At 36.8% G+C, this 21,836-nt stretch overlaps 2 protein-coding genes across 3 annotated transcripts in view; both read right to left on the bottom strand.

The window, feature by feature from the left end:
- LOC128519259 (lysyl oxidase homolog 4) overlaps positions 1 to 8,323 on the bottom strand; it is a 38,525-nt gene extending 30,202 nt beyond the window's left edge. Inside the window, exons 1-4 of one of the 2 annotated variants that reach the window (XM_053492928.1) lie at positions 8,254 to 8,323; positions 6,935 to 7,193; positions 4,752 to 5,317; positions 3,982 to 4,196 (exon numbers count right to left, since the gene is read on the bottom strand). In XM_053492928.1, the coding sequence (XP_053348903.1) occupies positions 3,982 to 4,196; positions 4,752 to 5,317; positions 6,935 to 7,193 (1,040 nt within the window). In that variant the 5' untranslated portion in view covers positions 8,254 to 8,323. Of the gene's footprint in view, positions 1 to 3,981; positions 4,197 to 4,751; positions 5,318 to 6,934; positions 7,194 to 7,511; positions 7,525 to 8,253 lie in introns of those variants that run through there. The other variant, XM_053492927.1, reaches the window with a different exon arrangement.
- A 3,618-nt stretch (positions 8,324 to 11,941) lies between these two features.
- LOC128519310 (uromodulin-like) lies at positions 11,942 to 20,199 on the bottom strand. Its single transcript, XM_053492996.1, has 10 exons — positions 20,069 to 20,199; positions 19,024 to 19,827; positions 18,598 to 18,684; positions 17,870 to 18,184; positions 17,462 to 17,655; positions 14,641 to 14,792; positions 14,252 to 14,497; positions 13,934 to 14,093; positions 12,791 to 12,857; positions 11,942 to 12,631 (listed from the first exon to the last, which is right to left on the bottom strand). Exons 1-10 carry the CDS (start codon positions 20,130 to 20,132, stop codon positions 12,612 to 12,614), a joined length of 2,109 nt encoding a protein of 702 aa, XP_053348971.1. The 5' UTR covers positions 20,133 to 20,199; the 3' UTR covers positions 11,942 to 12,611.
- Positions 20,200 to 21,836: the final 1,637 nt, after the last annotated feature.

Here is a 21,836-nt window from a genome sequence, read left to right as displayed (position 1 = left end):
AATTTAATGCAACATTAGAAAGCAATACATTTTATGGTGTTTCATAAGGTTTTTACAATAATGCCATGGAGAATACCTGCCATAATCAAAGCTCAAGACTAAGTGCAATGTAATATAAAAGTTTTTTTTTGGAAGGCAATAATATTAATTTATAAGATTTTTGGCCTTTTAAGATTAGAGTGAGAAATTTAGTATATTAATATTTAAATTCAGTTAGATACTTTAAAGTGCATGCTCAAACCTCTACCTTAATATTACGCTGATGGTTATTTATTAAATTCCTCTACAAAAGAGCTTCTTTGCACAATGTATTGGCAACGTATTGGTGCTACAGTGCCTACTGTGAAATTTAGACAATTTAAGTTACAAAAAACTCCTCAAAAAGCCACAGTTTTGTGCTATAATCCAGACTTCCTATCCTGTATAACTTTAATTTAGTGGTTACATTCAATGGCATTTTTATTTCAGGTTCACAAAACAAGGTATTTTTGGACAGAAATTAACATGCAATTTCTCTGGGCATAATCACAGGTTATAACAGCAGTACTCACTGTACGTCTTTTCCATGTGGGACTCATGAATGATCTCTAAGATATTACATAATGAGTGTGTTTATATATTATTAGAAAAATATTATTATCCAATTTTGGCAGAGTATTCAAGTATTTAAGCCATATTAACATCGTGTTATTGTGATATCATATAAAATTACAGCTGTTAGAAGACTTTATAGAAATAACACCTGCATTATTTGGCTGCAGTTATTAAATTGCTTAAGTATATGAAAATTGTACATATACTATACACTACTGTGTATAATGCATATATAATTTTTCACCCTATTCAAGTCTAAATAGCAAAAAGAATGCATATTTGATTAATAGATTTTAAATGCATTGTTGTTATATTTCTGTGCTATTATACTTATGTTCAGCATTTTTGTCAGTCATTCAATACTTTGCTGAATGAAGAAGTCAACTTTCAATGCATGATTCAAAGAGAAGACACCATCATACTGCAAAGACATTTGGGCCTAAAAATAATTTATGGGAGTCCAAACAACAAAGACGTCATGATGTCAGGATAGCATTGTTAGTACTGTATATAATATAGCGGTATTGCAAACCTGCACACCTATTAGTATGTCTCACAAGGCCCTCTCTGACCAGAATGTGCACATTGCTCTGCTTAAAAAAGCCCTTAGTTACATACACAAAACAGCAAGAAGTAAAGAGGCACCTCTAGTTTTAGGAATGTAGGAGCACAATTTGTTGCTATTATTATGACTCTTATTTATTTTCTCTTTCAGATTATAACATATTATATTTATTCATAACTAGAATTGAAAAGTGTTGGTCAGTCTGAGGAATGGTTGACCCATGGACAGCTAATAATCTAAAAATATCCTTAACTAGCATTGAGAGAATTACCGTCATTAGGTAATACTGTTGCCCTGGAAGGGCTGTACCTAGTCTGCAGCCATGTTAAGATAGGTGATACCTGACAACATGTTCAGGATGGCATGATCCATAGTGCATCCAGGTGACATCTCTTCCCAAGGTAAGCCACACTAACACAGTCATCCACATGACATAAAAGAAAAGATGATTCATTAGACCAGACCACTTTCGTCCACTGCTCCATAGGCCTGTCCTCATCATGGATCGGGAGGCTATGCAACCCCACACACATCAAGCTCTGATGCTCATAGCCAGTATTAAATTTGTGCTAAGTAGTTCCTATGGGGTCGGACAACATGTGCCAGCCTTTACTCACTCCCTATACACATCAGTGAGCCTTGTGCGCTCATGACCATGTTTCTGGTTCACCAGTTTTGTGCCTTCGAGGTACTAACCACAATATAAGAATATCTCATAAGACCTGCCTTACTTGTTCTCTAGTGGATAATGTAGGGAATTTTCTCATCAATAATGCCCCTTACAATACATGCTAAAGGCTTAAACGTATGTCTATTTAATTTTACTTGCCCCGGCAAGCCATTAAATTAACTGGGATGGTAATAAAGAAAAAACTAGAATGAGAAACTGAAATGTTTTACCACAATTTTTATTGTGGGTTTGTTTAAATAGCTCCTACTGTAATCCACAATGTGGGCTGAATCTATATGAGTGGGTGTGGGTGTGGGTGTGAATCTCCTTTTGGTCTTTTTCAACCACTTGCTATCACAACACAACAGATCGGCTCTTACCCAAACGTCGCTCCTAATTACAGGCCGTCTTTGGTCTTTAAAGAAAATTGTTTATTTTACTCTTACACAATGTATTTTCTTCATCACAACATTTACATGAGATGAAACACGTGTAATCATACTCTCTCATCTGTCCCAGTGTGGGTTTAACCTAGGATGCGATTTCGCCATTCGTGAACCCTTATCACAATATTTTGACCAAAACAACTTCAGGGGGACAATCATCACACACCCCGTCTCATAACACTGGTTGAATTTCCTCTGTCAGCTGTTTGATGTGGAGCCTGTGATGGCAACAGCCTTTAGATTAACGCACTTGCAATCAGTGGGTGGGGACATAAGATGTTTCTTTGTTAAACACTCAAGATGTGGCTCATGAGATCATGTGCAGGTGGAATGATATACATGGCCAGTATACAGCTGAGGACCAACAGATGTCATGGCGGTGTGACCTCAAAGCGAGTGGGGAAGGAGCAAGATTACATAGTGATTCTAAACATTGATATTCAGCTTGTTTAAGGTGAGGTTTTTCCTTTAAGGTTGTGAGTTTTAAACCCAGAACTGCCAAAGTGCTATAGCTTGTTTCTTAAATACTCAGCATCTTAAATAGTATTACTCTGTGCTTGGATCATAACAGCTGTTTTGATAAAAGTGTGTGATAAATAAATAAATAAATATACTGTATTAATTATAAGAGAGTAAATCAGAGCCGGACAGATAAAGAAAAGGAAAGTGAGAAATAATTCAATCCTGAGACTTAATCAGCACGCAACCTTTTCCATAACATTGGCTACATTTCCTCCAATGTTGATGATGTCGAAAACACAGACGTAATCAGTGGAAAGGGCCCTTAGAACATGCTTCCCCCTAAATACCGCTAAATGCATGTGGACATGACATAATGTGTGAAAGGGAAAAAAAAATACATTCCTAATCAATTGAGTCAGGGCATAATGTGGTGAACACTTTAGGCATGATCCACCTAAAAATTACACATTAATGAAAAAAATAAACAAAATATTTAAATATGAAATCATATATAAAAAACAAATAAACAAATCACAAAATGTACATTATCCTAAAATGGCCTAAAATTCCTGTACAATGTATAACTGGCAAATGGAGTGTTGACTTCAAAAGTCAGGAAGGGAGGAAGGAGAAAACAACAGTTTAAGAAATGGAAAAGTACATTAGCTAGTGGTGATTTTTCAGCACGTAGCCCGTCTAATTTAGGGGGTTTGGAGTGCAGGGTATAACTTCCAGAAAAAGGATCTGTGGTAAAGTATAAAGACAGAGAGAAGCTGCGTTTTCCGTGGCTGCTAAGTCTATTTATGGCAGTCGCAGGCACATGGTGTGGATGATTTAGCGTGCTGCTCAAGGCTTTCCAGTTAAAGGAAAAATAAAGTAAAGGATGAATAACTGACATGAGTCTAAAATGGCTATAGTTTGGGCGAACAACTATAAATCATGCCTTGATATGCAAAGAAAATATATTTAGGTGAGCGATGCACTTTACTCGAAGATGGAAAAGAAGCACATTGTGTTTATGCACAGAGTTGGGTAAATGTTTGGGGGAAAGTTTGCAGAAATCTGACCAGATGCACACAATTGTATACAGGATATCTTTGTACAGTATACTGTCACATTCCAGGTTTATTTCCACTGGAACTGAGAGGCCCAAGCCACCATGACAATGCATGTTCACGGAGTGAAGTCTATGAAGAGATCTCCAGACTAAAAGAATTTGAATGAGTAGTTATTTGTGTACTAACCTGTACAAGCGCTCATCATGTTGCTCTGCTTTGGGATATCCCAGCATCCCACACACCACCCTGCTGCTGCTCAGATCCCAGCCAAGGTTACACACATGTCTCCATCTCCCAGCATGCTTCACTTCAAGCACCCCTTCCGTTACCATAGCAGCACCCCGAGTCCCAGGCAAAACTGGGCGGAGTCGAACCTCTTCCAAACTGCCTCTTCCTACACTCTGCGGAAAGAGGAATGCAGATTACATCCTGACATTGTGTTCCCAAAACACATTGCAACTTTCATCTTCAGTGTGCCGGAAAAGATTCGAACCAATAAGAAAGCAAATGCAATAAATGTTTGGGTTCAACTGAATTGTAATCACAATGAAAAACGTCAGAGCTTCTAGTTAAATAATTGTTTTTCATGCCAAGATTTGACAGATGTTAAAAGTAGATTGTAAACAGTAATTAAAATCAATTGAATAATTTCATACAGATAACTTCGTCACTAGACTGTGTAGTAAGACATAAATATGATATACAAACAAACTAAATCAGTCAAATGTTAAGAGACCATGTGTTTGGGCCATGATGACCCCAAAATTGTTTTTTTTTATCTTTTGTTTGGAGTTATACCCTTAGGAATAATGTACAATTGTTCATAGTATTAAGTGTAAATAGTATTAAGTGCAGAAACTTTTACATCTCAAAGGTAAACAAATGTCATGTCACATTATCACAGCACAAAAATAACTGTTAAGGATCAGTGCTTTTAAATCCAGAGTTTGTCATACCTGTTCCACTGTGTTTGTAAAATCAGTGTTCATTCTGTTGTCATATTCTACATAGGGATCTGACTGTTCAGACCTGGTCAATGGACCTGACTGTGGATTTCCGGCTCTCCCGGCGCCAGATGACTGGGCCACTGGTCTTGATTGACTGTCCTGATTGCGTCTGTATGATGCCCCACTGCGTAGGTAATTGGGCAGCTCATGGCCTTGTGGCACAGAGTTTTCTTGCCTTCGTGAGGCTGCTTGTTCATAGCCATTCCTGCGCAATTGGATCTGATGGCCTTGCAGTTGTGGTGAGGAGGCTGGAGAACCACGGGCTGGGTTTCTGTTCAAGGCAATCTCATGCCCTCGTCTGCTAGATGTGCTCTCTGGTGAGCGAGGTTCAAGGACTGAAGGTTGTGTGGATTCACTGTAGCGGGGTAAATGGCCCTGGCGTGGGCCGTCTTGGCTACACACAACCCCCAGGTCTTCAGCATGGCTGCAGTCATTTACACCCCAGCCATTAGAGCGACAGTCAGCGAGTGATGACTCTGTGCCTTTGCACGCCACATTGTCCAACCAAATTGGACCTTGAATGTAAATAAAGACACAAGAAAAGAAAGTTCAACTCATAAGTTTTTATGAAAGGGAAGGAAAAACAGATATAACCTGAAATGCCTAAATTTTTGGCCTTACCCAGTGCATCCTGATAAATAGGAAAACATACTGTATGCACACATAAAGACACACACATACACACACACAAGCTAAATATGAAAAAATGAGGGGTGGCTCAAGAATTTTGCACAGTACTATACGCCTCTGAATCACCAAGACATGGACTCCACATGGACAAGGCACCAAGACATTAGTAGAAGCAGATCTTTAAGTAACAAGGTGGGGCATCCAATAATCAGGAATGTTAGTCCAGCACATCCCATACTGTAGATGCTCAATCAGATTGAGATCTGAGGGATTTAGAGGCCAAGTCAACTCTTTGTCATGTTCCTTAATGACTTTGCAGCATGGCAGTGTACATTGTCCTGCTGAAAGAGGTCACTTTAGGGAACATTAGGGAATATTTGGTCTACAACAATTTATGGTAGATGTTACATGTCAAAGTAATATCCACATAAATGCCAGAAACCAGAGTTTTTCATCAGAGCATCACACTGTCTTTGCTGGCATGTCTTCTTCCCCTAGTGAAAACGTGATCCATTAAGCCAGGCCACCTTCTTTCATTGCCCCATGGTCCAGTTCTGATATTTAAATGCCTATTGTGGGCACTTTGCAGTCTGCGGCTAGGCAGCCCCATACACAGCAAGCTGTGATGCACTGTGGGTTCTGACACCTATCTTCCTATCATAGCCAGAAATAAGTTTGTCAGCAAATTGTGCTACAGTGGCTCTACTTTGGGAGTTGCCCAAACAGGCTAGACATTGCTTCCCAAGTGGATTAATCAGCCACCAGTTCACCGGTTATCATTTCTTTAAATGAGAAACTTTGAGAACTGACTGCTCTCTAGCTGCCTAATAAATCCCGCCCCATGACAGGTATAAATAAAATCAATGTTACTCACTTCACCTGTGCTTGTAATGTTACACACACACATACACACACAACACCAGTTTGGACACACCTTCTAATTCCATGATCTTCATAACAGCTCTAATCTGAGGTGCTGTTTGTTAATTCTGGAATCCAAAACTTTGATCTTTGTGTAACACAGTAAATTTTGACTTTATTATTTAAAAAATGAGAAGCTACTCACTGCATCAGTTAAGGTTAAATGATTTGTTGCCAGCATGAATCACTGCCATAATTATTCAGTCAAATGCTAAACATATACTTAAATCTTAAAGTAGAGCATTAAATTAATTTAAATTCAAAGGGCAACATTTTTATTTTTAAATTTTATATAAAAATTACAAAATTTATTGAACCTAAGGGAAAAGCATCTGATTTGAACTATAGTCAAATGCAGGGATGCATTGTGAGGCAGCTAATCAAATAAAACAGCTAGTCATGTACTCAGTTTAAATGAGTCACTGTGGTGTGTTTGTGTGCTGTGTTTACGTGGTGTGGTGTGTTTATGTTCACTCAACACATTAATTACTAAATGTTTAATGCTAAGTTATAAAAGAGGCTATATCGCCAAAACTTGATTTAAGTTACATTGAACTAATGGCCAATGCAGCCGGTCTTACCTTGACCCTGTCCAAATTTGGCACTGTGTGCCCACGTTAAACCTTGTCTATAACCGAGTTCTCGGCAGACCACATTAGCCAGGTTGATATCCACCTCGTCGTCGCACACCGAGCCCCATGCACCGTTATAAAATACCTCCACACGGCCCTCGTGCGCTCCTGACCCGCCTGCCAGACGCACCTGGAAGCCTGGTGGCACTCCATGACCAAGCGGCAAGAGAACGCATAGTGCAAAAGCTAAGGTCAACAAGGTCTCCATCTGAAATCCAGAAAGCATGATTGGAGGTTAATAAAACAAAATGCACTCATTCATGAATGCATGACAGAAAAATTGCTTACACACTTTAATCAGCTGAGCCGGCAAGTAGACATCACTCATAAATAATCATTTTAGGTTAGGGTTTAGGGTTAAGCTTATGTTTAATGTTAGGTTAGGTTTGGGATTTGGGTTTTAAGATAAGGGTTATAAAAGTCTAAAGTTAAGGCTTTCATTTGGATGCATTATTCCATTTTCGTTGCAAGTAAAATAATTTTTTGTCATTTTTGAAAACCTTCCATGCAAGTGTTCTATGCTCACCTTCATCTTTACCTCTCCGGGAGCAACTACAGAAGATCTCTGCAGGTAAAGATGAAGAAGTGTGATAGAAGACTTAGAATTTCTTTTATACACAGAGTTCAGTGCTTGGTGGATGTTATGATGGCAGTCCAGATCTACTGCACACTCCCACAAAACCATAAAACACTCACAGTGCATTTTCCTGAGACTGACTTATAATTAGCAATCCAAATATTTTTCTACTCTTTCAGAAAAACTCCCAAGGGTGAGAATCAGACTAGAGCATGAGAGCTGTGGCAAAACAACCATGAAATTAAACAGATCAGCGAGAGAGAAAGAGAGAGAGAGAGAGAGAGAGAGAGAGAGAGCGCAGAGGGAGTAATTTTTTTTTTTTTGTAGAAAAAACACTTTTACTACAAAAGGGTAGTAAAAGTGGCACCCCTTTTTTTTTATAAAAAAAACAAACCAGCTATTTAAAAAATAAGCTATTTGAGTCAGTGTGAGACAGCTCAATATTCATCATTGCCAAAATCAGGACTGCAGCTGGTGTGCCGCAGGTCGATGTATTTTTAACCCCGTGGCACATTTGGTTTTAATCAACACAGTACGCCAACAAGTGCCAACTAACTGAGAGCTAGGAAATTACAAAAACAGTGTGTGACAAGTGCATGGGATGGGAAAACTTGAGAGAGAAATAAGAAGAATAGCAAATGAGGATGAGAAAGATAGATGAAGGAGGAGAAAAAAGATGAGATCTACTCACCTGTTGGAAGTGGCTCCTGTGAGGAAGCACCAGAGCTTTTTCACAGCGAGTCTGACTGAGAAGAACAGAGGCTGCGTGAGGGTTTTGGGATCTGGTTTTCTCTCCCTCTCGCTTTCTCACTCCCTCCCTCTATTCTTGTTCCCTCCTTCCCTTTTCATCTATTTCCCCACCTCATGCTTTTTTAAATTTCTTTTGCTTTGTATTTGCAATTATTATACATGATTCCAGAAATTAATTTAAATAAATGTTATTAGTCTACAAACATGTGTAATGTCACTGGGCATGTCTCTTGCACCTTTAGGAGACCTTACTACTGTATTTGACTTTGGAAAGTAACTTTTTAGACTTTTCAGGGTATGAGTACATTTTCACTTTTGGGGCCCCATTTTTTTTCCAGAAAATGTAATGTGGAAAGACTGTTTGTTGACCAAATTTACTAGCATGTCTGGTGTAAAACAGTGGGCTCAGGCAGCACCTGTCTGATACACAGTACATCTAAAACACAATTAGCTGTGTTTATTATTTCGCTTCAAAAGCACAACCCTGCTGTACAATAATCAGTACTACACATATAATTTAGGGAAAAAATATCATAAACCAACCACATAAAAATTCTAATTAAACAATGCAGTTACCATAGCAGTACACAAAACACTACTAGAGTGAAAACACAGTGGAAACACAGAGTAAAGAAAATGGGTTTTAAAGCTTGAGCATTAAAGGCAAATTGTTGGATTATTCCTGAAAATGGAATTCCAAAGTAGCTATAATGGTAATAACATGCAATCCATGCAAAGCTCAGATTTAGGTTTAAATGACTTTAACATAGTGTTACTTAAAGTGGGGTCCCAAGAATCTGTAACACATTTATTTATTTATTTATTTATTTATTATGATGTCATTTACTTATTTACCAACAAAGTTAGATTTAGACCCACTATCTGTTTGGGGAAGATTTTCGGGAAAAAATTATCTATGGTGCTAATCTAATAACATGCCAATACACAATTAAAGTTAGTTTATTGAATAAACTTACTATTTAAATACTTACTATACTAGAATAAACTCATTATTTTTATAAGCATTTCCGCTATTGTCAAGTGATGGGTTTTTTGCTGCTAAAACGTTTGAGAAACCTCCTGATGCATGGTTTTACAATGAACTTTAAAGGGTTATGCCAAATTGAAAAGCCAAAAAAGGTTTAGGGTTCTAGACTTAACCTTTTTTTTCCAAAAGCATGGTCTTTAAAGGAACAATTAGTCACTTTTAAAGTGCTTGTTGCCGCCGGTGAGGTAAATTGTGAGTTGCAATGGAAAGAGTGACAAGTCTCCATTTTCCCACCCAACCCCATCCACTTTGCATGCTCTATGAGTTTGTATGCCTTATAAAATAAATGGGATGAGCAGAGAAGAATTGTTCCTAATCTCTAGATTGGAAAGATAAGCAAAAGCCTGAACAGGGAAACTAATTACATTCATATTGTAAATCACAATGTTTTTGTGTTTCTTTATTATTATATGATTATTACAAGTGTACAAACACTTGCAAAACAATTACAATTAAACTATTACAATTTAAGGTACAACTGTGTACAGGTACATTTTCTCCAAGTATGCTCTTGAAGGTAGCTCTGCTGTGCCAAACATTTTCTACCTTAAAAGTTTGCACCTGTGTGTAAGAACTGCATTTTTATTGTGGTAAATTGTTGCAGTCATTTAAAAAAAAGAAATACATCTATTTACAGGGATCAAAGAAAAGGCATTGTAATATAGAAAGAAAACTAAATGCTGATGTAGTGCAGAAATACATGTTTTTTCCACTAATTGAGCAGAAGCAAGTGCAAAGTAGTTGTAGAAATCAGTTGCGGGTGTAGAGAGGAGGACATGACACGCAGGTGAGAATTTCTTCATGTTGGCAAATATAGACCATGATATGCCAAGATATTTGTCTGTTTTTTGTGAAGTGCTCAGACACCCAGATTAGGCGATACTGTAGTCAAGTGAGTCATGTCGAAATGTTTTCATTTCTAAGCTTCTATCTTCACACCTCTGTAATTTTAACAATAGTTTACACTAGTGTTATGTTCTATAACAATGTTATTTCTAAGCCCTAAAATGACCCTAAAAACAACCCCTGTGATCTGCTGACCACCACATGACTGTAGATTTGGCACATGTGAAAGCAAGCTTGAGTGTTTGTGCATCTGTCTAAAAAAGCTGTCTCTTTCGTCCTCGCTCGTTCTTTCTTTCTTTTTCTATAATTACACAGTAGTGATGCTGGCTCGAACCCGCACCAACAATTAGTGGTGTCATGAAATAAGTGCTTGATGTGCTCTTCAGCAATAAGCAAACTGCCTCTTTCATTTTGTGTTGCATAGCACATCCCCCCTGAGTGCCCTCTCTCCTCAGTGCCATTATACTCTTTCCTTAACCATTTCATGACTGCACAAATGTGTTTTACAGTTTTTTTTTTTTTTTACACCAGTTTTATAAGCATGTGTTTTTAAGACCAGTTTAGCCACATCACCAAAAGTTCACTTGTATTCTTTGGGAATAATCTGGACTACTGTCATTATTTAGGAATGAGTGACATCATCTTTTCAAATACATTTAATTTGCCTTTTATATGTGTCAATATTCCATGCAAGATTTAAAGGGAGTTTGGGATCTATTAATCCCCAAAACCCAGGAATACTAAAATGCTAAAAAAAAAAAAAAAAAGATTTCATGTAAATTATTTATTTACAGATATGCTTAAAAAAATTATAAAATAATCTTAATGCAAAAAAATGCTTAATCACAGAACAGATGCTGACCTGGTCTGTGTTCTGTTTTTGTCTCCATCTAGTGGCAACTACTAGTCTGTTTCCATGTTCACATAATTTTTATCCACCCATTTATTATCTATATCTATCTATATATATATAGTCAAATATAAATCATAAATTATAGGGAGTCTAGCTGTTTCAAAAAGACTAGTAACTCGACATGCTGGTCGAATATCCCTCATGTTCTTCTCACACCTGGTGGGTTTCATTGGGGTACTCCAGTTTTCTCCCACAGTCCAAAGACATGCAATTATTATTGCTACGAGAAAAATGGTCCGTTAAAAGGTTTAGCATTGGGAGGCAATTGTTATAATTATATATATATATATATATAATTTAACAATTGCCTCCCAATGCTAAACCTTTTAACGGACCATTTTTCTCGTAGCAATAATAATTCTGTTCATAATTTGGAAAAGTTTCATTTGGAATGGAATTTCATTACATTATATAAATCTGCACTACTTTTAGCTCCACCCCTAGATCATGGCTGACAGATTAATGGTAATTGTTTTTACCATGCTACTTGTACTTGGCAATGTGTACTTGGCAGCAGAAACAGCGACAAAATCAAGGTTAAATCACCGAATTTAGCCACACTCTCCAGTGGAAAGAATTTATTTTTATAAAAATTTTTTTTAAAGGAGCCGTCTAGCACCCGATCAAAAATAAAAGCTTACGGTAAAGGGTTCAGAAAGAGTGTAGAACATTCATTCAGGAAAATAGAACTTAATCATTCCAAATGTCTTAAAGAGCTCTGAGTGTAGTGAGACTGCATAGTTATATAATTTCCACTCATAATATAAGAGAAATCCCATCAGACTTTAGGGATGGTCTCTAATTTATCAATATATTTTTTTAAATACAGTGCATGGGAGCTAAGATGTCTTTCTTTAATCCCTCTTTCAAAAAAATAAATCATTTGGACTGTTTTATGGAGCCACGTAACCACCACATAAATGCACTCTGAGTGTGCTCTGTTTGAAGTTGTGGGTTTTTACACCACTCTGTCTGTAAACACCACCCACATTGTGCACTGACTGGTAAGAAGCAAGAAAGCAGCACGTTTAAGGAGGCTGTTTTTTTAATCAATATGTCACATTTCATTTCTGTGATTTTAAAGTATTTTTCAGGCTCTGTTGCTAAGAAACACAAAACTTGCTTATTTATATATTAATGTATTATGTATAATTTATTGTATTAGAAAGTATTAAATGAAACACAAAAATTAACATTAACTAAGAAATTCCCTCCGTAGTTAACCTATATTTATACCTTTTTTGTGAAGAGAATCACATTGTACTGTTTATTATTTATTTATTTTTTCTAATATGAAAAGGGCAATTTGTGAGGGCAATTAATTAGTTTAAATATAAAATACTTTTTGGATACTCCTAATTCAATTCCCTGCGTGCCAAAGCATCGCAGATTATCTTCTTAGGTTCTTGGTCCGGCGGGTTCTTAAATTTTCAGCAGGATCCTTAAAATCATAAGCATTTAACATAAACAGGATGGTCCAGTGTAGGTAAGATCACTGTCCTCCTTTGGTCACTAAAAAGAGAAGGTAACAAAATGAAACTATGCTACAGCTTGACATGTGGAATACAAAATGCACATTCCCAAATAACATACTGATTACATCCTGTATATAAATGAGCTGTTTCAAACCAAATAAACCTGAGAATTGAAGTATAATTTTGGTTGACTTACAGCTAATTGGCCCGACAGTGAGAGACTTGTGGTTGGAGATAGAGCGAGTGGTTCTGGACTGACACCTCTGAGGAGACACAGAAAAACACAAAGTCAGCTTTTTAAAGAAAAAAACTCTCTTCATTAGAGTGTAGCCCTCTAAAACTCATAGCATTTTCGTAATTTTTTGTTTCGCTGTTTTTTTCATAAACATATATAGAGCTCAGGATTATGGGGTATAGAGTGTTATATCCTTTTTTTCAGCACAACTAGTCATCATGAAGAACTGAATTTTTGTTCATTTTAACTAACTATACAAACATGACTGAGTGAAAAAAAGGGTCTCATAGGCAAAGAAATAGTACATATATACATTATTTTTTATGGTTGTTTTTGTTTGTATTTATAACCAAAAAATAATAATAATTATAGGCTCATGGTGAGAGTTCTACATTTTTGTGACATCATTCCATATTCCGGTGTTGGTAAAATGTATATGGTGTAAAAGTAATGATAACTTTACTTCTACCTGACATATTTGAAAACCCAAATGGACAGTTTAATGTCTGAAGCCTCGCTGTTATAATATTGATGTTATTGACCTATGCTGTGTTGTTAGTATGAATCTTAAGGGTTTTAAAAGTAAATACTATATCTTTAAAATATCTTTTCTATTTCCATTTTTTCTATTTAATGTCTAAATTTTTTATCTTTAGTTCTGCCCTGGAGCTACTAAACTAATGTTGCTAACAAACCAGGGAACTGCATTGCTAAATCATCAGCCGGGAAAGGTGGGGGCTCGCACGTGCTTCCTGTGTATTTAAAGGCAGGGAGAGTTTTTTAGAATTTGTGCCGCTCATATGATGTCCCAGAGCAGAGTAACTATTTTACAAACAACATGAAACATGAATTCACAAATGTCCATGATTGGCTAGTGTTGCTGTGATTAACTGGGGGTATAGGGTACAGGAAGTTGTGGCATCATCAGGATTTACAAGCACAATTTTTTGAGAATAGTGTGAGTATGTATCTGTATCACCCACGAGAATAGAGACAGTATGGAAAATATTCCTGTTCTTTTTTAAAAAGTTCCTGATGCTCAAACAAAACATGTAATAATTATTTTATTATTATTAAATGTGCAGATTAAAAGTGTAAATGTACCGCAGAGCAAGAGTCGGTTGTACTGTCACACAAGGTGAAGTGGCATTGCAGAAACATCTCATCATAGTTGCCCTGATACAGGAAGAGCAGAGCAGTGAAGCGTGCACTCTGAGACACGCCATTCTCATTCACTGTCACTTCACGTGGGTTAGTGGCACAGCTGGAAGAGAAAAGTAAATATAATGTATTAAAAAAGCACATTCTGTGCTTTTTATTTAAAAAAAACCCCAAACATTAGAAAATATTAATTATGACATTTCTACATATTTTACATTTTCCTCTATTTTTATATACCCTGTGTAAGGTCAAAAAATTTACCGGTTTTGAATAAGATAATATCTCTCAGTGCTGTTGGCAGCTGCCGTGTCTGTAATATAACAGTCCTCCACGACCACATTGAAATGAGCAGCTTCCACATCCTGCAAATTTAAACCCACATAGAGTGGAGTCCCGACCGGTAGTGTAACAGGCCCTGGAGGGTACGATGATGTAAAGTTGGCATCATGGAACAATAACATGGAGGCGTGGGCACTAGGGCCGAAACCAACCAGACCGTCCTGCGTCCTGTCACAGCAGAACATAAATCTTTCCTGTAACTCTTAAATTTGCGTAACATGTTAAATTACTATATACCACATTTTTATAGTGTAGGTTTAAATGAAAGAAGGGAAAGAACTGTATGTATGGTGGTGTGAAGGTGTACATACGGTAAAAAGGGTTTCAGTTCCAGATCCAAGCTTGTAACAGAGTCCAGGGGATATATGCAGGAGAAGGGGAATGCCGTGGGTAGTACGAATGTAGAGATATTTACAGGGTAGAGGTATAAAATGTTGGAGTAGATTGCCTGGGTATTGTTTGTCTGTGTCATAAAAATAAATCATGTGTTACCTGCTAAGTGTACTACATGTTCTCCACAACCTGAAATATTTAATATTTTTTTATATTCCAAGTACGATAACTTCCTAGTACTCAGTGGAATAATGGAAGCAATGACTGTACATAACATTACAACTTGATTGTACTGTACACTATATAAATTATTTGTAGAAATAATATAATTACCAAGTCTTGATATGCTAAGCCCTGTTTGTGAGCCATGGTTCTAAATTGTGTTCTTGTGTTTCCCTAGTTTCGAACCTTCCGATGTTTATTAGATTTGCATATTAAATGCACCTGATACTTAAGTGTCTTGACCTCTGCCTTTTTTTACTTTATTTATTATTATATCTCTATGTAAACTTTCAAAGAGGATTACTGTACTGACAAGCAACACAATAATAGCAAGTACAGTAATGTACTGTAAGGAAGACCAGTAGAAGCTGTAGGTATGGTAGTGCAAGAATACTTGGTGCATATGGATAAAAGTAAGCATGAATAAATGAATAAATGATTCAGAAAGAATGGATTATATATATATATATATATATATATATATATATAGGTCCTTCTCAAAAAATTAGCATATTGTGATAAAGTTCATTATTTTCTGTAATGTACTGATAAACATTAGACTTTCATATATTTTAGATTCATTACACACAACTAAAGTAATTCATCAGAAATATGCTAATTTTTTGAGATAGAAATGTGTTTTTAATACAAAAAAAAGTCAACCTTCAAATAATTATGTTCAGTTATGCACTCAATACTTGGTCGGGAATCCTTTTGCAGAAATGACTGCTTCAATGCGGCGTGGCATGGAGGCAATCAGCCTGTGGCACTGCTGAGGTGTTATGGAGGCCCAGGATGCTTCGATAGCGGCCTTAAGCTCATCCAGAGTGTTGGGTCTTGGGTCTCTCAACTTTCTCTTCACAATATCCCACAGATTCTCTATGGGGTTCAGGTCAGGAGAGTTGGCAGGCCAATTGAGCACAGTAATACCATGGTCAGTAAACCATTTACCAGTGGTTTGGCACTGTGAGCAGGTGCCAGGTCGTGCTGAAAAATGCAATCTTCATCTCCATAAAGCTTTTCAGCAGATGGAAGCATGAAGTGCTCCAAAATCTCCTGATAGCTAGCTGCATTGACCCTGCCCTTGATAAAACACAGTGGACCAACACCAGCAGCTGACATGGCACCCCAGACCATCACTGACTGTGGGTACGTGATACTGGACTTCAGGCATTTTGGCATTTCCCTCTCCCCAGTCTTCCTCCAGACTCTGGCACCTTGATTTCCGAATGAAAATTTTTGCTTTCATCTGAAATTTCCTTTCATCCGAAAAAAGTACTTTGGACCACTGAGCAACAGTCCAGTGCTGTTTCTCTGTAGCCCAGGTCAGGCGCTTCTGCCGCTGTTTCTGGTTCAAAAGTGGCTTGACCTGGGAAAAAAGCGGCACCTGTAGCCCATTTCCTGCACACGCCTGTACACGGTGGCTCTGGATGTTTCTACTCCAGACTCAGTCCACTGCTTCCGCAGGTCCCCCAAGGTCTGGAATCGGTCCTTCTCCACAATCTTCCTGAGGGTCCGGTCACCTCTTCTCGTTGTGCAGCGTTTTCTGCCACACTTTTTCCTTCCCACAGACTTCCCACTGAGGTGCCTTGATACAGCACTCTGGGAACAGCCTATTCGTTCAGAAATTTCTTTTTGTGTCTTACCCTCTTGCTTGAGGGTGTCAATGATGGCCTTTTGGACAGCAGTCAGGTCGGCAGTCTTACCCATGATTGCGGTTTTGAGTAATGAACCAGGCTGGGAGTTTTTAAAAGCCTCAGGAATCTTTTGCAGGTGTTTAGAGTTAATTGGTTGATTCAGATGATTAGGTTAATAGCTCATTTAGAGAACCTTTTCATGATATGCTAATTTTTTGAGATAGGAATTTTGGGTTTTCATGAGCTGTATGCCAAAATCATCAATATTAAAACAATAAAAGGCTTAAACTACTTCAGTTGTGTGTAATGAATCTAAAATATATGAAAGTCTAATGTTTATCAGTACATTACAGAAAATAATGAACTTTATCACAATATGCTAATTTTTTGAGAAGGACCTGTATACATGTATGTATAGTAATACTGTATTTGAAACTCACAAAACAAAACACTGCTAATACAGAGTAAATATGAAAAGTACCATGTTATTTTAGATAAATGTTATGTCATTTAAAGTATTAAAATACATTTATTATGTATTCTCAAGTAGCCTTCTATATTTAGTGTTGATGCATTTTTTGTATGAATCGTTGTTACTTCTCAGCATTAATTAATGCCAATTTTTATTTGCCCATCTTTATTTCTTTTTTAGCTAATATCTTTTCTTTACGTCAAGTGCACCTACATTTTAAGCTCAATACCAAGTTTATGTGTAGTATTGTAACTACAACAATAGTACCTAATAAAATATGCTTAAACTCATTAATGTTTACATAAGTTTCTACATACATTAAAATGCAATATGAAATGTATATTTTAAGAATGAGTACTAATTGCCACTTATTTAACTGTGATATATTCAATCATCAATTATCCCATTTTTTTTTTTTTTTTTTTGTGACTTTTAAATCCTGTCACACACTGACAAACATGTTCTTACCCTCAGCACATTTCCACACACGCCTGCCTGGCTTTGCACCTCGTACCATACAATGCCATTGACCTCATTCCCCGCTGAGCAGCTTGGGTCTGCCAGGTGACCCGATAAAGGGTCGAGGGATCTGGAGACATTGAAGTTGGATGGAACCCCCACGAACATTGCTGTGCTGTTACATATCAGCTTGGGGGATGAATCTAAGAGAGATATGTACATATCCTTAAATACAATAATGCATGTAATATTTACATTATTGAATATATTACATTATTTACATTAACTTTACAAAACTATAAACTGAGTTTGTGACTACTTTACTGAGGCATAATATATGAGACTGTAATATTAATTGGCTCGTACGAGGTAATACAATTATTGATTGCAAAATCACATACAAACAAAACTTCAAACCTTCACAGATCACTCCAGCATCCTCCTGATGGAAACAGTTGTGATTCCCAAAGCTGTTGTGATTGCAGTCTACCAGGAAGGCCTCGCTGCCTGTGCAATCTGTATTATCCAGCCAGATGGGACCAGTGCCAGGCCCAAAGAATCCATTTATGGGTGCAGAAATGGCCCTTCCACAACCTACTTGTCTACACACCACTTCAGCATTGTTCATGTTCCAGCCATCATCACACACTGTGCCCCACTGGCCATCATGGTACAGCTCCACTTTGCCCTCACATCTGTTACTGCCGCCAACAAGGCGCACTGGGTCTGGATCTGCAGACAAGATGTTATATGTACTGATATATTTGGAGACTGGTAGAAATTAATTCTTCATAATGTTGTCAGATCCTTAATAGGAATAATAGGAATAGTCAGGTAGTATTCTGTATTTAGGGTTGAACAGTGTGGTTTGTGTAAGTGCTGTAGAAGAGATGGTATGCCTGAATGTAAGCAGGAGTTTAAATAAATAAATAAATAAATAAATAAATAAATAGACTTTCTAAAATTTGACGGATTACAGCACTTTTGGTTTGCAACATAAACATTTATAAGAATTAAGTTTTGCACTAGCTTCCATTCACTGGGGCATTAGAGTAAAAGTGTCTGTCTTGGATTTATAATTTGATAACTGCTTATAAGTATTCATGGAATAGTTATTCGGATGTACACAGATGATAAGATGTCACCTTGAGTCTTGCACGTCCAGGTGACTTTGTCTGCACTGACACAGGACTCTCCTGTACTGCAGGTGTCACACACTACTGAGTTGGCATCTGATAAGAGGTTACAATAGATAAATCAGTGTAAATCATTCATGTGCATCATTTAGATCTGAATTAATTTACAGGGAAAAATAATATCTGAACATTTCATTTATATTTGAGGGATGATCTGTTCTTGAGTTCTGAAAGTAATGATGTGAAATAAGTTAATTTTAGTTTTTTAATAATTGTGTTATATTTAAATTTCATTGGGCCTTTACACTTATATAATACACACAAGAAAATAAAAAAATTATACATAGTTAAGAAGTAAGCAGAGCATGAGGTTTGAAGGTACACAACTCTTGCTCAATGTTAAACCTTATTGAGTTTTTAGACTGAGTAACTCACCTGCTGCATATGCAAGAAAGCACAGGGGTGGTGAGACAAACTTGTAGACATAGTAATTTCCCGGGCAGGCTTTGACACCGATAGAGAACTCAAAGTTACAGCAACCTGCTACCCAGCTTCCACACACAGTAGCCTGCACCACGCCATCTGATTGTGACGGAGGGGGAGATTTGAGCCAGATTGGGGAATTTGTGCCACAAGTGTTGGGTTGGATGCATCTCTCAGGCATCTGCACACTGGCATTGCCTAGGTACATCCTGTACCATCCTTGCCAGTTGATGCCCACATCGCAGTGCAAGGTACCAGTTGTTACGTTAGTGGAGCGCCATGGATCATCCAGAATGGTGTAGTACTGGCAGGGATCAGCACAGCGGATAGCTCCATTTATATTGATGCAGTCTTGGCCTGAGCTGCACACCTCACCCCCACAACTCAGCTGGTTAGAGGCTAGCTCAACATTTACCATGGTATCTTTAGTGTAAGCAGCTGGGGCCAGACAGGCAAAAGACCCGGGAGTATTTTTGCACTGTAGTGGAGCAGTGCAGGGACTCTTCTCACCAGAACACTCATCAATGTCAACACAGCCATGTTCAGACCAACGATACCCATCTGTGCAGCAGGTAGCCGCAGGCTTGCTACATACCGAGATGTTATAGCAAGTAATGCCATTGCCAGAGAAACCCTCAGTGCAGGAGCATGTGAATGTCGTTGGAATGGAATCAGCTGGAGGTGGAGATTCTTTCAGGACAGGTGCACATATGGCATGCTTATGGCATGCATCACAGGAAGTGACAACCACCAAACCTAAACAGCACAGAGATTTAGCAAAGATTAACTAAAATAATAGATTTTTTTAATTTAAAATATAATAAATAATAATAATAAAGGAATCTATATTTAGGGTTAACATTCGATAAAAATAAAGTTATCTGAAAGTGTCATACACAGAGAACAAGCGTTTCAATTAAATGCAAAATAGTAAATGAAAAGATGCACTGTAAGAACACAAATAATACACACTCAAGGTTCAACTGTAAAAACTAACCTGAGACATAAGATGTAAAAGCTGCTGTGAAGAACAGGCCGAAGACCATCCAAGATTTTGCCATTATGTTAAATTTTCTTTATTTTTGGACTATCAGATGGCCTGTATCAGATGACATATTAATTAGGCTAGTAGCACTATGATCACTTTAGAATGATCATGACAGTGACTAGAAGAAAACAGAGAGAATTTTGCCCTTTTTGAAAATGTAGGTCAGAAAAGTTTTAAAAGACACTAATTCAAATTCAAATTTGAATTCTATTTGTCACATACACAGTCATACACAGTACGATATGCAGTGAAATGCTTAGACAACTGCTCGTGACCTAAAATAGAAGACTATGAATAGTAAAGGAAAGAAATATGAAAATTTAAATATAGGGTAAATAAAACTAGAAAAGAATAAAATAAAATATATAAACTAAAGTAAATAAATAAATAAATAACTGTACAACAAAAATACATGATATAGAAAATATTTGAAGAATGTATGAAGAAATATAGAACAATAAGAGCAACTGAACGGGTAGGTATATATTTATGTAATTTTTGTGTGGATAAATGGTAGAACAAATGGTAATAAAAGAATGGTAATGTCCAACGTTTGTGCAATCCACATATTTAAAGTGTCTAATTAGTGTAATAGCTTTTTAAATTCCATTAAAAATAAACCATTTGTTTTTACTTTTGTATTTTTACTATTATTTTCTATCTTTCTATATCCTTTAATATTAAAAGTTGTGTATTTTAGACTTCAAGTTTAAATCTTAGTATGAATCTAATTTTTTTAAACATTATTATCATTACATAAATATGTATAATTACATAAATGTAATTAATGGAAACAGATATAAAATGTAGATCTGGTGATTTTGTAAGAAGAAAAATCTAGTACTAATATTTTAATTAATGAAATGTAATGCCCTGATTATTACCACTATTAAAAATATTTTTATCAATTAATATATCAATATCAATATCAAGTGTTCAAACTTATCATTTTAGAATTAAAAGAATATATGACTTACCTGCCAGTGATATTCCCCGTCAACACTGTGAGTTCTCTATTTATGGGATTAGAGAAACAGGGTGGAGGCCCCATAACAACAGAAGAGTAGTTAATCACACTAGGATATAAAAAAAAGTCTCCAGTAAGGTCGGAAATGCTGTATACTTGGCTCATATCAGTGTTCCTTATGTCAATAAGTCATAACAGAATTCAGTCCTTTCCGCCACTTAGAGCAATCTTGCCACCTCCATCAATATGGGTGGCACACTTACAGAAATGCCAATCACCATCTAAACTCTGAGATATCAGACTAAGAGATAGGATCAGATGAAATTCTGCCACACCTTTGCACAGGTCTGTGGTTCTCACCTGAATTTCTTAAGTTTCAATCACATGACAAACAATGACAGAGTGAAAATGCATGCCTGATTCAGCTCTGAGTAATTTATTGGTATTTTAAATAATAGCGGCATTTTAGTAAGGTTAATAATGACTTGCTTGCATTGCGAGAATACCTGTCATTTGTGTAGAATGAATAAAGAGGTCAGGTACATAAAAAAAATCTATCTTCTTAAAAATTCTTCTTACATTCTTATTCTTCTTGCATATTTTTGTAGGATATTTAGTTTATAAGAGTAATTAAATGCACTCTATCAAATAATATGGGAACAGATGACCAAATATGGAGGTATTATGTCCTAAAAAATGGCTTTTATTGTTACTCTCTTAGGGGAAAAACTTACATCCATCATCCAGACT

The sequence above is a fragment of the Clarias gariepinus genome, chromosome 3, assembly GCF_024256425.1.
Source record: "Clarias gariepinus isolate MV-2021 ecotype Netherlands chromosome 3, CGAR_prim_01v2, whole genome shotgun sequence".
NCBI classification, from domain to species: Eukaryota; Metazoa; Chordata; class Actinopteri; order Siluriformes; family Clariidae; genus Clarias; species Clarias gariepinus.
The sequence above is the reverse complement of the archived record's forward strand: the minus strand, read 5'-3'. Positions and strand labels throughout refer to the sequence as shown.

Bases quoted from the DNA above. Each gene is read 5' to 3' on its own strand.
- LOC128519310 (XM_053492996.1), bottom strand. From the start codon at position 20,132: ATGGCAAAATCTTGGATGGTCTTCGGCCTGTTCTTCACAGCAGCTTTT. The intron at 19,828-20,068 runs GTTAGTTTTTAC...TGTGCTGTTTAG, and splicing joins TTTTACATCTTATGTCTCAG to GTTTGGTGGTTGTCACTTCC. The intron at 12,858-13,933 runs GTACATTTACAC...GTGTCTCCTCAG, and splicing joins CAACCGACTCTTGCTCTGCG to AGGTGTCAGTCCAGAACCAC.